The sequence below is a fragment of the Megalobrama amblycephala genome, linkage group LG22 (genome assembly GCF_018812025.1).
Source record: "Megalobrama amblycephala isolate DHTTF-2021 linkage group LG22, ASM1881202v1, whole genome shotgun sequence".
In the NCBI taxonomy this organism is placed as follows: domain Eukaryota; kingdom Metazoa; phylum Chordata; class Actinopteri; order Cypriniformes; family Xenocyprididae; genus Megalobrama; species Megalobrama amblycephala.
Genome location: NC_063065.1, coordinates 23,311,622 through 23,327,541, shown reverse-complemented (window position 1 = coordinate 23,327,541; position 15,920 = coordinate 23,311,622). Strand labels below are relative to the sequence as shown.

At 38.9% G+C, this 15,920-nt stretch overlaps 2 protein-coding genes across 2 annotated transcripts in view; both read right to left on the bottom strand.

Moving 5' to 3' along the window:
- Positions 1-3,742: 3,742 nt before the first annotated feature.
- On the bottom strand, positions 3,743-5,247 carry LOC125258224 (vicilin-like seed storage protein At2g18540). The gene has a single exon (XM_048175120.1). It carries the CDS (start codon positions 5,206-5,208, stop codon positions 4,726-4,728), a length of 483 nt encoding a protein of 160 aa, XP_048031077.1. The 5' UTR covers positions 5,209-5,247; the 3' UTR covers positions 3,743-4,725.
- Positions 5,248-5,349: 102 nt separating this feature from the next.
- The window catches only part of LOC125257726 (GTPase IMAP family member 8-like), a gene marked incomplete at its 3' end in the record, with an annotated part of 30,446 nt that continues 19,875 nt past the window's right edge, over positions 5,350-15,920 (bottom strand). The window contains exon 5 of the mRNA XM_048174378.1: positions 5,350-6,680. Coding sequence (XP_048030335.1) covers positions 5,350-6,680 — 1,331 coding nt within the window. The remainder of the gene's footprint in view (positions 6,681-15,920) is intronic.

Below are 15,920 nucleotides of genomic sequence, written 5' to 3'. Positions count from 1 at the left end.
TTCTGCCATTAGACTTCTTGTTTTTTCAACAAATTGCTTGATATCAGGAAAATACTCCTGAACACAAACACCTCTCCTATTTTTAGTTGATTTGAGAAACAACTTTATGTCATCAACGTCATAGCGTCTCATGATCATCACTACCTTGCAAATCAGTTTTTTTGGGAATTTTTACAATTTGAGATTTATCACTATTTTTCCTTTTCTGGGGAACTTTGAACATATTCATCTCCATCCCTGTATCGACACAATCCACCTCACATACACTCCGCACAATCGGTAAAACAGGATTCTCTACAGCGTCACATACCTGCTCTTTTTCGGGGTTCCCAGATATCTGTACACCATCCACAGAATCATTAACAGACTTTACAGCATAAGTCGCACTTGAACTCCCCCGATCCGACGAGATTGAACCAGCCTCAGCAACACCAGCGGCCTCCGGTCTCTTGCTAGGGGCAACTTCCCCCGTGACCAACTCTGCCTCAACCCGACTCACCCCCGGTGACTCTGAAGTCACCAAGTCGGTCTCAATTGCGTCACTCGTACTGGGAACAGAAACAGCATTCGTTCCCCCGATAACTTCATTTTCTTTCAGTTTATCAGGACACTTTCGAATTAAATGACCTGCTTTCCCACAACCGAAACATTTTGTTTTCGCCGTTGTAACAAAAATGACATACTCAAACCCATCAACTCTAAAACTGAGTGACAAGTCTAGCTCGGCATCATCCTGGACTATCATATATGCGAAACGCCTAAAAGACACAATGTGTTTCAAAAGAGGAGATTCACTGCTGATCGGAATCTTCTTAATTGGAGATACCAATTTTCCGTAACGTGACAATGCCTCAGTTAATATATCATCGCTGAGAAACGGAGGGACATTAGATAAAGTAACTCTCTTTGATGGCAGAGAGAGAGGGAGGACAGAAACAAACTCGTCGCCGTGGGGGGGGGGGTGGGGGGGTTATGTATCTGTGTCCCTCTCTGGACCAAATGTCTTCCCTTATTGTGGAATACTTTCACAACCCATATGGACATTGACTGTTATTAAACTTGTCGTTGCAGGTTCTGTGATTTGGCTTTAATTTATTCATTTTATAATTTTATTTTTTATACCTGTCACATATCCTGCGCCTGCTGTTTCCTGCTACTCCCCACCAGAGGTCACCTTTTCATGGCACACACAGTCACACATCACTCTGGACTACATTTCCCACAATTCCCCATCTAGCAACCAATCACACACTGACACCTGTTTCCCATCAGTGACACTTTATAAGCTGCACCCTAATGCCGAGTTCAGACTGCACGATTTTCAAAGTAGTCGGGTTACTGTTCTTTTCACACTGCATGACTATCTTGGCCAGCATTCAGTCGCTGCTGTGTTCAAACTGCACGATGGATCTGCGACAGAAGGTTTCACACTGCATGACTTTACAATAGGAAGAATCGCCGACAACTCTGTCTGGCACACAAACTCCGTTTCACAACCAAACACGCGTGAGACGTGACAAGGAAACAATGCAATATCACGCGTTCAAGACCGGAGTTCTCACAAGAGACTGGCCAGGCTGCGGCTCAATCAGCTCCCTAGCTCCCTAGGTCGTGAATCAGTATATAATGAAAGTGAATGTGGGTGATACTGAACTAGGGAGCTGATTGAGACACACGGCCATTATTATTAAAAATAGTAGCCCGCAAGAAGCTTGAAATACGAATTGCCTGTGCGCTGATTTGCAGCGAAAACAACAAAAATAAAAGAAGAATAGGGAGAAGGAAATGTTTGGGGAGAAGCGAGGAACAAGGATTGTGTGTTCTGCAACAACAGTTAGAGCTAAATACATAACTTTTCAATGTGCTGCTGTTGCAGATGGTCAAGCAAATGTTTGTGCTTTGTTTCTGTTTGATAGAATTGTAATGTTTATGTGTATGAAGCCATGCTTGCTGATATTGTGGTCTATAACTCCTCCCCGAACTCCCGCTGCTCTGTATCTTGCTCTCTCATTGGCTGTCAGTCATCGCAATGTAGTTTTCAGTCAGGACACTTTTCACACAGCATGATTTTGAATCGCCGACAGATCCAGATATTTAGCATGCCAAATATCTCATGGGCGTCGGCGACTTGTCTGCGATTCTCTCAGATCGTGTCTTTGCTCATTCACACTGCGTGATTGTCACTCGCGTGAACGAGCACCAATTTGCCTGTGATTTTGGGCATTTGTCAGCGATTTCTCAAAACCTGTCGGCGAGCCAAAATCGGGGCTAAAATCGTGCAGTCTGAACTTGGCTTAACACGCACACATTGCTGAGTATTGTTTAGCCTTGTTTTCAACCTTGTCTTCATGTTCCTTGTTCCCTGCCTTGCCTTTGTTTTTGACCCTGGACTGTTTCTTTGTTTGATGATCGTTTGCTGCCTGCCTTGACCTTTGCCTGTGTTTTGGATTACTCTTTTGCCTTGCCCTCCTGTATCTGTTTGCTGGTGTTTGACCTCTGCTTGTACGACTATGCTCATTTTAATAAAGCCTGCACGTGGATCTCCCACTCTGACGTCCAGTTCCCTTCATTGCAATACGACACATATTGAAAATAAATGAAAGCACGAGACTGGTGCACAAACAATAGTTCAGGGAGGTCAAAAAACACATGAAGAGAAGTGTTAGGATTCTACAACCTCAGCAATCACAGACATTCACATTAGACTGGATTAGATTCCTCAGAGCATTGTGGAGTTTGAGTAAATAACAGTATATAATTTGCTCTGGAATTTTTATAGAGGTTGTCTGAGAAAAACATAGACATGTCAGATCAGAATGATATTATGCACTTATTTGGAATTGGCCTATGACATTCTATGACATGAAATTCATCAAAATCTTATGGATGTGGCTGTTGTGGTTTGTGATCATAGGAGCATCAGCTGCTGCAGTAAATATGGTGCATTCAAATAACTTTGACATAGTCTTTTTATGTTTACCCCTTTTAAATGCCTATTGTGGTGGCGGTGCTACCGGGCTTGGGCCCGCCATTGCTGCTTGCAGCTATATTTGTTATTATTATTTTAAGTAACCATAAAAAATGAAATTGTAAAGTAAAATCAAACACATTTAATTAATACAGAGTTTGTTTAGTTTATTAACCAACATTACATTTCCATTTATGCATTAGGCAAACACAATTCTATCCAAAGCATTTACACTGTATTAAGGCAGATGCATCATCCCAAGTCAAATGGAATTTGAAAGCAACATCCACAAGAGCAAAAAAATAAAAAAAATTAAAAATCCACAATTATTGTATGTACAAAATGAATAGTGCCCCCAGAGCTGTCGTCTTTCAATAGCTAAAATATACAATTTGTGCTTATTTGATTCATGCAGAAAATGGATTTTGTGTGGCCGTAGTTGAGGAATTCATCCCCAGTTTTACAAAATATTATATAAAAATGTTTTTCTAGCTTTTTGTGAAAATTCAACCATAATCATTTGCAGATGTGGGAATCTGTGTCACGATGCGGTGCAGTTCTTCTGCACTTCTGGCTGCTAAGTTTTCTTTACCTATGTATAGATAAAATTATATCAAAATTATTCCAGTTTGCATAGATGCATGGAAACAACTAGTTTTTACAATGGAAGTGACTCAATCAAAAACTTACTTTAGCTCAATAATAATATTTCTTAGAGCTGCTGTAAAGCCAAAATAATCTGTCCATTAATTTTCTATTACTGTAAAACTGCTTTGAAACAATCTGTATTGTGAAAAGCGCTATATAAATGAAGATGACTTGACTAGTGAAAATTTATTTTTTCCATTAGCAACAGAATCAGAGCATGTTTACTCCGCAGACAAAGAAGTGATGGACTATTTGAGGGCAGGACATGAGATTGAGACCCTCAATCAGTACTCAAGGATAAAATAATAATAATAAAAAAAAAATTATGAAATACAACACCCCCACTCCATCCAGACTGTTTAGCTTAGGGAAATTGGTTCTGACACCCAGAAGAAACAGTCTGTCCGATAAAATGTTTGAAAAGCTTCTCCTGATGAGATATATTCACCACTTCAGATATGAGCAGTATACAACTGGCAATAGTCTAAAAAAAAAAGTGTAAAATTAAACATGAATGCAAATAGCCTATTACTTATTGTACTTGAATTTAACTTAATTTTTGCTGTGCACCTACTGTTTTATTTGTCTACTGTAATATTTTTAGGTCAATATTTAAGTGAACCATTCAAAGACCACGTTCTATTGTTGTTGCCAGATATATACATAGCATTCTACTGTATAAACTTATTTCATTATCAGATTAAATGTGCTGGTGCTTGTTGGCCCCTTTTTCGTTCTGCCAACATGTTTGGTTGGTTATACCTGCTTGTGCCTTGTTGCAGATTTAGTAAATAAAAGAAGTTGTTTAAATAAATGTGGCTTGTCATCAGTTTGAGCCATTTGTACTCTTAATTTATTTGTAACTTTCATGGATTCACAGGCTACAAAAATGATGCAATTATCAATTTTGGGGGGTGTTATGAAAAATTAATGAGTAATATATTCAATTTTTTAATTAATTAATTAATTGAATGATTTTTGAGTAACAAGCCCAACACTGCATGTAAGTATCAGATTACTGAAATATATCTAATGTGGATGATCAAAGCAGTTAATCATGAAAGATATGTTTATTAAATTGACATTAATTTTCATTTGAGGTGTTGTGATCACTGAATAACACACTGTGTTGCAGTTTTTGCAATCTTCATCAGCTCTCCAAGTTGTTTTAGTAAACATGGTGGTGTTTTCTGTTGTTTCAGTTGTTCATAGACTTTCTCCAGTGTTTCATAATTTTTCTGAGCATCTTCTAGCTTCTCTTTGAGCTCCTTAACGTGCCGTTCTTTTCTCTCTCTGAAATCATTCAGTTCTTCTGCTTGTTTTCTGGCTTCATCTTCATGTTTCTTCTTCATGACTTTTATTTCTTCTTCATGTTTCTGTTTCATTTCATTTCTGTCTTTATCTTCTCTTTCTTTTCTCTCCTTCTCCTCTCTTTCTCTTCTCTTGATCTCTTCTTCTTGCTCTTGTTTCAGATCTTCAATCATTTTCTTCCATCTCTTTCTCTCTACTTCTCGTCTCTCATCATCTTCTTGTTTTCTTCTCTCCCACTCCGCTTTTCTCTCTTGTTCTAGTTGATCATAATATCTTTTCATCTCAGCTTTCTTTTCTTCATATTCTCTCTCTTTTTCTTCTTTTTCTCTTCTTTGTTTTTGTCTCTCCTTTTCTATCTTCTGTTGTTCTTCTTCTCTCTCTTTTTCAAATCTCTTTCTTATTTTCTCAAGTTTTTCTTGTTTTTCTTTCAGTTGTTCCTCATGTTTCTCTTTTCTCTTTCTTTCCTCTTCCTCTCGTTCTCTCATCTTTCGTTTCTTTTCATCCTCCCATTCTCTCTGCTGTCGTTTAATATCCTCTTGAATCTCTTTTCTGTCATTAACAGCCTCTTTTATTTTTCTCTCCCATCTCTGTCTCTCCTTCTCTTCTTCTTCATTCCTCCTTTTCTCCTCCAATTCTCTCTTTCTTATCTCTTCTTCTTGTTTCATTCGTAATTCTGCTATAATTTGTTCTTGTTCATGTTTCATCTTTTCTTGATCTTGTCTGTATTTCTCTTCTCTTATTCTATCTTTTTCTTCTCTTTCTCTTTGTTGTTTTTCATACTGTGATCTCTGATTTTCAATCTCTCTCTTCATTTCTTCTATTTTTTGATTATATTCATTTTTTTTCTGATTTTCCTCTTGTAATTGTTTTTGTTTTTCAATCTCTTGTTTCTTCTGTTCTTCTTTTTCTTTCTCTTCAAACTCTTTTCTGAGATTTTTCTCTTTTTCTCTCAGTTGATTCTGCATTTTCTTTCTCTCTTCATCTGCTCTTTGTTTCTCTTCCTCGAGTCTCTTCATCAGGTTTTCCTTTTCCATCTCATATTTTGCTTGTAATTCTTCTTTCTGAGTCTGAATCTCTCTCTCTCTCTCTTTCAGTATTTCCTCCATTCTCTTTTTAATGCTCATCTCTGCCTCCTCGAACATGCTGTTAGTGAAGTATCGACCCTCATTAGTATTTTTCAACTCTTCTATCATGTTTAACAGTTGAATCACTTGAGATCTGTCTTGTTTTTCTCTGTTATTGAAAGCCAGGAATCTGTTTCCACAATCTCTGATCAGTTTCTTGAGTTCTGCATTTTTACTTTTCTCTACATATTGTTGTATTGATGTATTTCCCAGATCATCTCCTCTAGTGAACAGAACGATGCTGAACTGAGCAGATTTTGGACCAAATATCTTCTTTATCAGATCTACAGTATCTGTTTCTTCTTTAGTGATTCTTCCCAAACTCAACACAATGACAAACACATGAGGTCCAGGTGATGACAGGGAAACACATTTCACAATTTCTTCCACCACTTGATCATTTGTCAGTGTCGTGTCAAACAGTCCTGGAGTATCAACAACAGCTACTGATCGACCATCAACTTCACCAACTCCCTTCTCACAAACAGTCGTCACTGAATCTGTGTTTAATTGGCTCTGAAATTCTTCTCTTCCCAGAATAGTGTTTCCTGTTGCACTCTTTCCATTTCCTGTTCTCCCGATCAGCACAATCCTCATACTCTCCTGATCATCTGTTTCAGCTTCAGCACCTGAAAAAAAATGCATGTATACATGTATTAATATCATGTGGTTTTAGTGACAAGCTTTACATGCAGGTGTTAAAGGCACACTATATAAACAAAGTTGTAGCTTGATGACGGCAAGTTTGAGTGCAGAATCATGGGAGTTGTCGTCTTCACCTCAGCCCATGGAAAAGAATCTGGATAGCACAAATCATGTTCATGGATGAGATTATTAATGTTACTGTAGTATGAAGCAGACCAGGGTGAGTGATGTTAGATCTGAACAAGGCTGCTGGAGCGATTGCTAATGAGAGACGAATGCGTCACATGCGGAACTTTTATCATACTACAATCGCCGCTTCCGCTTCTTCTGGTCATGTGTATTTGGGGTAAATCAGTGCTGTTTTATCATATTAGATACATTTGACTGTGTTGTGTATTTGTGGTTCACTGAACCTCCGTACAAGTTTAAAAAAAAAAAAAAACTCAGCCACAGATCCATCTATATGCAGTAAGACACACGTTTACACCACTTATCATCTGTAATTCACACATTTTTGGATTATGAGGGAAACCAGATCTAAATGAAAGACTTTCTGGCTCAGCTGAGACTCAAACCAGCATCCAGAAACCTTATATATACCTTATATATAACTTTGTGTGACCGTTTGAATGGGGTAAGGGTGGGTATTGACACTCGTGATCACCAATCAGCAGTAAGTGTTCACTATTTCAGGGCTGGTTAGTTTCAGAGCCATAGAAAGAGATATGGCTCTGGTTAGTTTCAGCCTGGGATGTGTCAGTTCCAGACAGTGTTGCCAGAAGTACAATAATTATCGTATCTCATATCACGTTACGTCTTCTCAGCCAATCATCATGGAGAATGACTTTCATGCTCACGAGCAAAAGTTAACGTTCATGCTGCAGCACCAGTTGTTTCAAAGCTGAGTTCGATAATTTAGTTTAGAAGTGTAAAAGTATAGAAAATGAGTGCTGAAAAGGAAGGTGATGACAGAGAAAAGGCAAAGAGGAAGGCAGCCTAAAAGTAAGCACCGACAGCAAACATACAGAACTGAGTGGGAAAAGGACCCCAGTTTTGCAGGATGGTTAAGACCTGTTTCAGGCCATGACACCAAAGCCTTGGCAGAGCACAACATAGCATTGAGGTAATTTGCAGGTTGAGTCAAAACGTTGTTGGTCTAGATAAATAGCCTGTATTCTGTACGTTTGACTTGTGTATGATAATTTTCTTCCAAATACGATAATTTTGAGCTTCTGGTACGATACTTGAACATTTCCAATCTGGCAACACTGGTCCGGATCCTCCCCTTTTTCTGTTTGCTACGTCGATTTCAGGCATGTGCTGTTAGCATGTAGCATTTTGTTAATCATTATTAATACTTGTGTACAAAAGGCCCGGATGCTTTAAATGTCCCATTTAATCCTGACCAATCACAGCGCACAATGTTACCATTGCGTCACGTGTGCTGAAGCGGAACTGCATTGGAAATAGAGAGAGAAGAGTCAGCGCATGTTAGAGTCTAAAGTTTGTCATCGTCATTATAGTTCATCCATCGATGCTTTATTGCTGTTCAGTTTAATACTGTATTGAGGTCTAAGCTGCTGCAAATTTCACAAGAAGAAGAAGAAGACTGTATTGAGTTGAGTTAAAACGTCATATTGAGTTAAAACATGCATCTTTCCTGCATTATCCACACATAACACAGACTCTCTTGCATTAATGTATAGACAGACTGTGCTATAAATGAACATACCATTCCCAGGAGATGGTATCCATTATTACCGTTGCTGTATTACAATCATTGTATTCACGTATGTATGTGTATGTTTTATGATACATTTAAGGTAACTTCAATCATGCCATGTTTAGTGTCTATGCATTCGTATCGGGAAGATTTAAATGCTTGTGTATGCGGTATGTCCATACCTGCGCAACACATGAGTATTACAAGAATCTTTAATAGTTCTTATTCAAAGACTCAGCTTGTTAATCTGCTTGGTCATAAAAGCCCCGACAAGGGGGTATGTGGTCACCCGGAAATACAACACCTTCATTGGCTACAGCAACCTTAAGAGGTTGGACTTTGACCAGAGGTTAAAAGCTAGAGAACAATGCCACTCCCTCTCTTTTCCTTGCTTCTGGATCTCCTTGCGGCCGGTCTCTCTAGGCCAGGGCCGTAAGGCCTGTAGGCCTTGGCCTACAGACCAGCCATGTGCTCAACACCGAAGAGAGAAAAAGACTGGCAACAACTTCAGATGAAAACCTCAAGATTTATCCTCAACCTGCAAATCCGACGCTTCTCAGCCTAAAGGCATCTTGCAAGTATCGGACATTTTAACACTAAACAGTGATTTAGTATTAATTTGTAAGACTTACCTCTGCTATTGCTGAAGAAACTGATGATTCCTTTCCAGACTGTCTTTGACTGTTTCCTATATAGGTCCTTCTCAAAAAATTAGCATATTGTGATAAAAGTTCATTATTTTCCATAATGTAATGATAAAAATTAAACTTTCATATATTTTAGATTCATTGCACACCAACTGAAATATTTCAGGTCTTTTATTGTTTTAATACTGATGATTTTGGCATACAAAATTCCTATCTCAAAAAATTAGCATATCATGAAAAGGTTCTCTAAACGAGCTATTAACCTAATCATCTGAATCAACTAATTAACTTTAAACACCTGCAAAAGATTCCTGAGGCTTTTAAAAACTCCCAGCCTGGTTCATTACTCAAAACCGCAATCATGGGTAAGACTGCCGACCTGACTGCTGTCCAGAAGGCCATCATTGACACCCTCAAGCGAGAGGGTAAGACACAGAAAGAAATTTCTGAATGAATAGGCTGTTCCCAGAGTGCTGTATCAAGGCACCTCAGTGGGAAGTCTGTGGGAAGGAAAAAGTGTGGCAAAAAACGCTGCACAACGAGAAGAGGTGACCGGACCCTGAGGAAGATTGTGGAGAAGGACCGATTCCAGACATTGGGGGACCTGCGGAAGCAGTGGACTGAGTCTGGAGTAGAAACATCCAGAGCCACCGTGCACAGGCATGTGCAGGAAATGGGCTACAGGTGCCGCATTCCCCAGGTCAAGCCACTTTTGAACCAGAAACAGTGGCAGAAGCGCCTGACCTGGGCTACAGAGAAGCAGCACTGGACTGTTGCTCAGTGGTCCAAAGTACTTTTTTCGGATGAAAGCAAATTTTGCATGTCATTCGGAAATCAAGTTGCCAGAGTCTGGAGGAAGACTGGGGAGAAGGAAATACCAAAATGCCTGAAGTCCAGTGTCAAGTACCCACAGTCAGTGATGGTCTGGGGTGCCATGTCAGCTGCTGGTGTTGGTCCACTGTGTTTTATCAAGGGCAGGGTCAATGCAGCTAGCTATCAGGAGATTTTGGAGCACTTCATGCTTCCATCTGCTGAAAAGCTTTATGGAGATGAAGATTTCGTTTTTCAGCACGACTTGGCACCTGCTCACAGTGCCAAAACCACTGGTAAATAGTTTACTGACCATGGTATTACTGTGCTCAATTGGCCTGCCAACTCTCCTGACCTGAACCCCATAGAGAATCTGTGGGATATTGTGAAGAGAAAGTTGAGAGATGCAAGACCCAACACTCTGGATGAGCTTGAGGCCGCTATCGAAGCATCCTGGGCCTCCATAACACCTCAGCAGTGCCACAGGCTGATTGCCTCCATGCCATGCCGCATTGAAGCAGTCATTTCTGCAAAAGGATTCCCGACCAAGTATTGAGTGCATAACTGAACATAATTATTTGAAGGTTGACTTTTTTGTATTAAAAACACTTTTCTTTTAGAGGTCGGATTAAATATGCTAATTTTTTTGAGATTTTGGGTTTCCATGAGCTGTATGCCAAAATCATCAGTATTAAAACAATAAAAGACCTGAAATATTTCAGTTGGTGTGCAATGAATCTAAAATATATGAAAGTTTATTTTTTATCATTACATTATGGAAAATAATGAACTTTTATCACAATATGCTATTTTTTTGAGAAGGACCTGTAGCTCTAGTAACAGTACCTCCTCCGGTTCAAACCTATCATTACTCATTCTTACCTACAGTATGTGTGTGTGACCTTTGTTGTATGTTATGTGTTTGTTAGTTTAGTTATGTGTCTGTGAGTTAGTTAATAAAGATTGTGCACAATATATGTTTGGTTCTGACTCCGTCTGCTAATAAACTGCCTCTTAAGTGATTTAGATCCCGACTAGGTGCTCTGAGTAGTACGGTACAATAAGAATGTTATTTTTCCATAACCTGTAAATGAACATTTCTTAGAATTATTAAACAATCAACACTGAGTGTTCCCTGGACAACAGGTTAATTGATTGTAATATTAAGATTAATGTAGCTATATCCAGTTAATCTGATTAACAGATTCACATATTCATAATTACTCATAATTAATAAATCATATTGAGTTATGAATAATTATTAATATTTCCCATCTGAGTTAATTCGCTACACCTCTGTGCGTTTTTTCAGGGGTTGCTGTGAGTAAGCTAGATCGATATTAGAATATCATATTGATAAATGCTGGATGGCTTCGGTTGACAAATGGCATGTAATTCATTTTAAAGCAATGTATGACACAAAATGCTGTATTAATGTAACTAAAAATAAATATTCTTGGAAAAATTTTAAGATAATGTAAGTACACAAGTCTAAAAGAAAAAAAAAAACGCACACCCTGGCCAAAAAAAAAAAAAAAATCACTGTTTGGCTTATAATAGGCAAATACGTAAGAATCTATGAATGGATTATTATTACAGTGATTATGTTTCTATCATGTTATAGTTTGGCATTGGTTCTTTTAACCTTAAAGCTGCAGTAGGTAACTTTTGTAAAAATGTATTTTTTACATATTTGTTAAACCTGTCATTATGTCCTGACAGTAGAATATGAGACAGATAATCTGTGAAAAAATCAAGCTCCTCTGGCTCCTCCCAGTGGTCCTATTGCCATTTGCAGAAATACACCGCTCCCGGTAAGAACCAACCAATCAGAGTCAGGAGGAGTGTCTTAGCAGTGTCAATCAAGCTCGTGTGCGCGCTGATCACACTCCTATCATGCACAGCCATAGTGCACAGCGTGTACAGGCATTCAAATTTAAGATTACCGGTGTGCAGCAGCTTTGCTTATGGCGGACAAACAATCCAGTTTCGTACGTATAATACCCCATAAAGTGCGTATCATATGCACGCGAAAAACTCATTTTGGCGTATATATTCTACGAGATTACAAACTCGTACTATTGATACGCATTTTCGTGTGATCGGGCTCTATTAATTCATGATATGCAGTTTTAAGATTTTTTCAGGCGAGAATGTGCTGGTTTAAAGCTCAAATTTGTGGTTAATTGATAAAGATAGCGCCTTTCTGAAAATTTGATCTGACGTTGTCGGAGTTTTGAGATCCAGGCGATCACCGGACTCTCAGAGCTCATGTGCCCAGCCGAGAGCAGCCTTACCTTGGCTAATCCTTCTGACGTTTGCCGCTGGCTCCGTTTTGGCCATAGACTGTAAAAAATATGGACGTAGCGTCCGTGACGTCACCCATAGAGTTCTGAACAGCAGTTTTGAAGCGAAAATGAGGCCGCGGCCATCTTAGCTGCGCGTCACCGCACGTCACTCCCGGATAACTGAAAATGGGCAAAGAGGCGGGGAGGTGGTTTGAGCTGATGTGATTGGTTGCTGAAACCACGCCCGCCTAGCTCGACGTGACCACGTTAGCAAGCAAAGGAGCTATCTATTTAGATACTATCTAAATTATTAATAAAGATAAGTTTTAACATCAGAAAGTTCTAAAGGTTTACTGTCAATTTACGGTGTTTTTTTAAGATATAGATGCTCCAACACCAGTAGTGTTGGGTGTGCAAATAACAACATGGAAAATCAAATGGGACTTCATACCTTTATAATAGAGATCGCGAGATGAATCCAATCTGTGGCACTTGGGTAAAATATAAATGTCCATTGCAAAACAAAAAAAAACATTTCACATTTCTTCTGAATGATCTGCTCTCTGTCATCGTTCTTCAAGAAAGGATGCAATCTGAGCAGCGATCGTATCTAACAAACAAATGAGCCTGTGTCCAAAGTATATTTTTTTCAAAATAGTGCAGCAGTTTTAGTTATAATATCCAAGCAGTGCTGTCAGAGTTGTATATCCTCCTGGTATTGTCATTGTTGTAAATCTCACAACCAAAACTTTCAGCCAATGCCACGATCCAACAACGTGTGTTCTGTGTCTCTTCCGCATGCATGCACATCTACGACACACATCTCGAATATTATGCAGCAAGCCATATTTTATAATTGTATAAAATAATCGAGAAAAAAAGCACAAAAACGGCTGAGATGCCAAATTCAGCGGCAGCTGTGGTAACATGACGGCTCACAGACAGCAGCGCAATCTACCTGTCACTCAAGTGACCACGCCCTTAATTATGCAGAACTTTAAGGCTTAATATAATTTAAACGGATAAGTTATAAAAAAATTCACCCCCCTCAGAGTTGTCATGAAGGGCAAAAATAGCAGTATAGACCAAAACCACAATTTGAACCAACTTGTAAACATGTTTTTTTTCTGCTATAAACTTGGCCAATTTAACATGGGACTCTATGAGATTCTGCTCTCTTTTGGAGCCTGTCCCTAGCGGCCAGTCGATGAATCGCAGTTTAAGTTACTTCCGTATTGGCTTCACGAGAGAAAGGGGGAGGTTGCCGCTTGGTTTTGGCTGAGGGCAACGTGACGTTTCATAAATTTATATATGGCTATTTAACTTTTGTATCATACTAAAGCGCTGATTTTGTATGCTTGACTGAATTGTTTGCTTTATTTCTTATTGTAAATTTTTTATACCTTTTATAATGGCTATTATTGAACATTAAAACTGACATTTAACAAAAAGAGAAGGTTGTGTTTTATGTTAAAGCCTATTTCATTTCATTACAGTAAAGATAATCAGAGTATGCACAAATAGTATTACATTTAATATGTTTGAAATGTAAACGAAAAGAGGCAGGGTTGTTTAATATTTCGTTTTGTTATAAATATAAGCAGACATTGCAGATAATTAATCACTCGTTGCCTGAGGCTATTAATATGTTTTTGTTTGTTTTTTATTTAAATAAAACTAAAAGAGGCAGAGTGGTTTAATAACAAATTTTGTTTTATTCTTGGCTAAAATATACATACAGAGATAACCGGAGAAGCCAGTTATTTGCGTACTGTAACATTACCGTTATATTATCTTACTAGCTATTTATTACTTATAGAAATAGTGCATATACGTCATATAGTTACATTACATGTATTGCAAAATACGTAATGTTTTGAGGACCAAGTTTATAGTCAAAGTATGGGAAGGCCATAGTCAATGTAAATCATATTGTCGATGTTTTGTCCGTACCAGTGAATGTGCCATAACTGTTTATCCGCCGTCATCGGTGGCCCTGCTTGCTTACTAGCCTGCGCGTTCACGGCAGGCTCCGTTGTGATGGGGGAGGAGCTGTGGAGGGAGGGCTGTAGCGCAGCAGAGAGCAAGGGGAGTGACCTGTGAGTTGTGCTTGTTCAAATTTTCAGGCTAAGTCAACGTTTTCTAAAAACTCCCTACTGCAGCTTTAATTGATGGAGTATGTAGCTTTTTATTTCTTACAAAGTGCTCACCTCTTGTATTGTCAATACAAGCTCTTGACCAAAAATTGATGCACCTGTTGATGGAAATAACATCACAACATGAATTTCCATCAAGAGGTGCATCATTTTTTGGTCAAGAGCTTGTATTGACAATGCAAGAGGTGAGCACTCTGTAAAGTCTCCTCCAGCATATCTCAAAGACTTACACTGAGGTCAAGGTAAGTGCCGATTCATGTGTGAAAATGATTCTTCATTCTTCATGAACAATTCTTTCACAATTTGAGTCTAATGAATCTTGACATTGTCATCCTAAAATATGGCCATGATAATACATGGTTGTTTAAGAAATGAAAAGCTACACACATCTTTTAGGCTGGGTTCACACGACACGCGTCAGCAGCGCGTAAGCAGCGCATACTTTTTTCGGCACCCATGTTAACAGATGAAAGCGTTCACACTGCACGCAGAGGTTGTGTGGCAGCGCGTAGCAGGAGCAGAGCAGAAGCGGCAGTGCCACGATCATTTCGGCACTGAGTCTATTTTTGCTGTGCTGCTAACGCTCAATTAAAGTACACCTTTGATGGACAAAATAAATATGATTTCACACAAAAAGTGCTCAAAATGCACAGAATAAGCATATCTAGTGTTTTAACAAGAATTGAAGTATTTCAGGAAAGAAAATTAATTTTTAAAACATTATTTTAGTAATTACACAGACAGCTGTATAGGCTCTTGCATACCCAAATCAAACCCAAGTTTGCTGCCTTTTTTGCTGAGTTTGTGTTGTAAACATGTTAATGCGTCAGATGATGTAAAACACAAAGCTTACCTCATTCGTGTGCAGCAATGGATGACACAAGGCTTTTTTTATTTATATGCGAGTGTTGTACACCTTGCATGTTAACAAACTTTCAAGACTATCAAGTTTATAAATGACCAACTTATAAAAACAAATTTATAGCTGTCTTTGTAAAGAAATGCTCACTTTATATGCAGCTTCGAGCCGCTGCTGTGATGCTGTTCAAATGCTTCCAGTGGGAATACTCACGCATCTCTGCAGCTACAGTTCACACTCACTCACTGCTAATGCGACACGTGCGGTGTGAACCCGGCCTTATGCTGAATTCACACAGGGCGTCGGCGTTAATGCCTGACGGAGGGTGTGTCTGAAGCTCGTGTTGACACGACCATTATAGTGATAACAGCCAATCGCATTACTTTCCGGTTTTGCATGAACGCAATTGGCTAGCGACTGCTCTAGAGTGTTTGCATAAGGCGATCTTATTGGCTGACGCCTGCGTTAGCGCTTGAAAAGTTGAGAAATCTTCAACTTCTGCCGCTTGCAACACGATTGAAGTGACGCGACGGAACCCACAATGCAGTTCGGCAATGCATGACGTCACCCATTCAAAGTAAACGAGAAGCGTTAACTCCTACACCCTGTGTGAATTTAGCCTTAGGGTTAATAGATTTGTTGCCAAACATATAACATGTTAAATAATAATGATAATAATCAAGCATTTGAGGATTTAATAAAATTGTTCCGAAAAACGGTTCGTTACTCAAAGCTTTTAAC

What these genes read in the sequence shown, in the direction of transcription:
- LOC125258224 (XM_048175120.1), bottom strand. Translation starts at nt 5,208, where the DNA reads ATGAAAAGATATTATGATCAACTAGAACAAGAGAGAAAAGCGGAGTGG.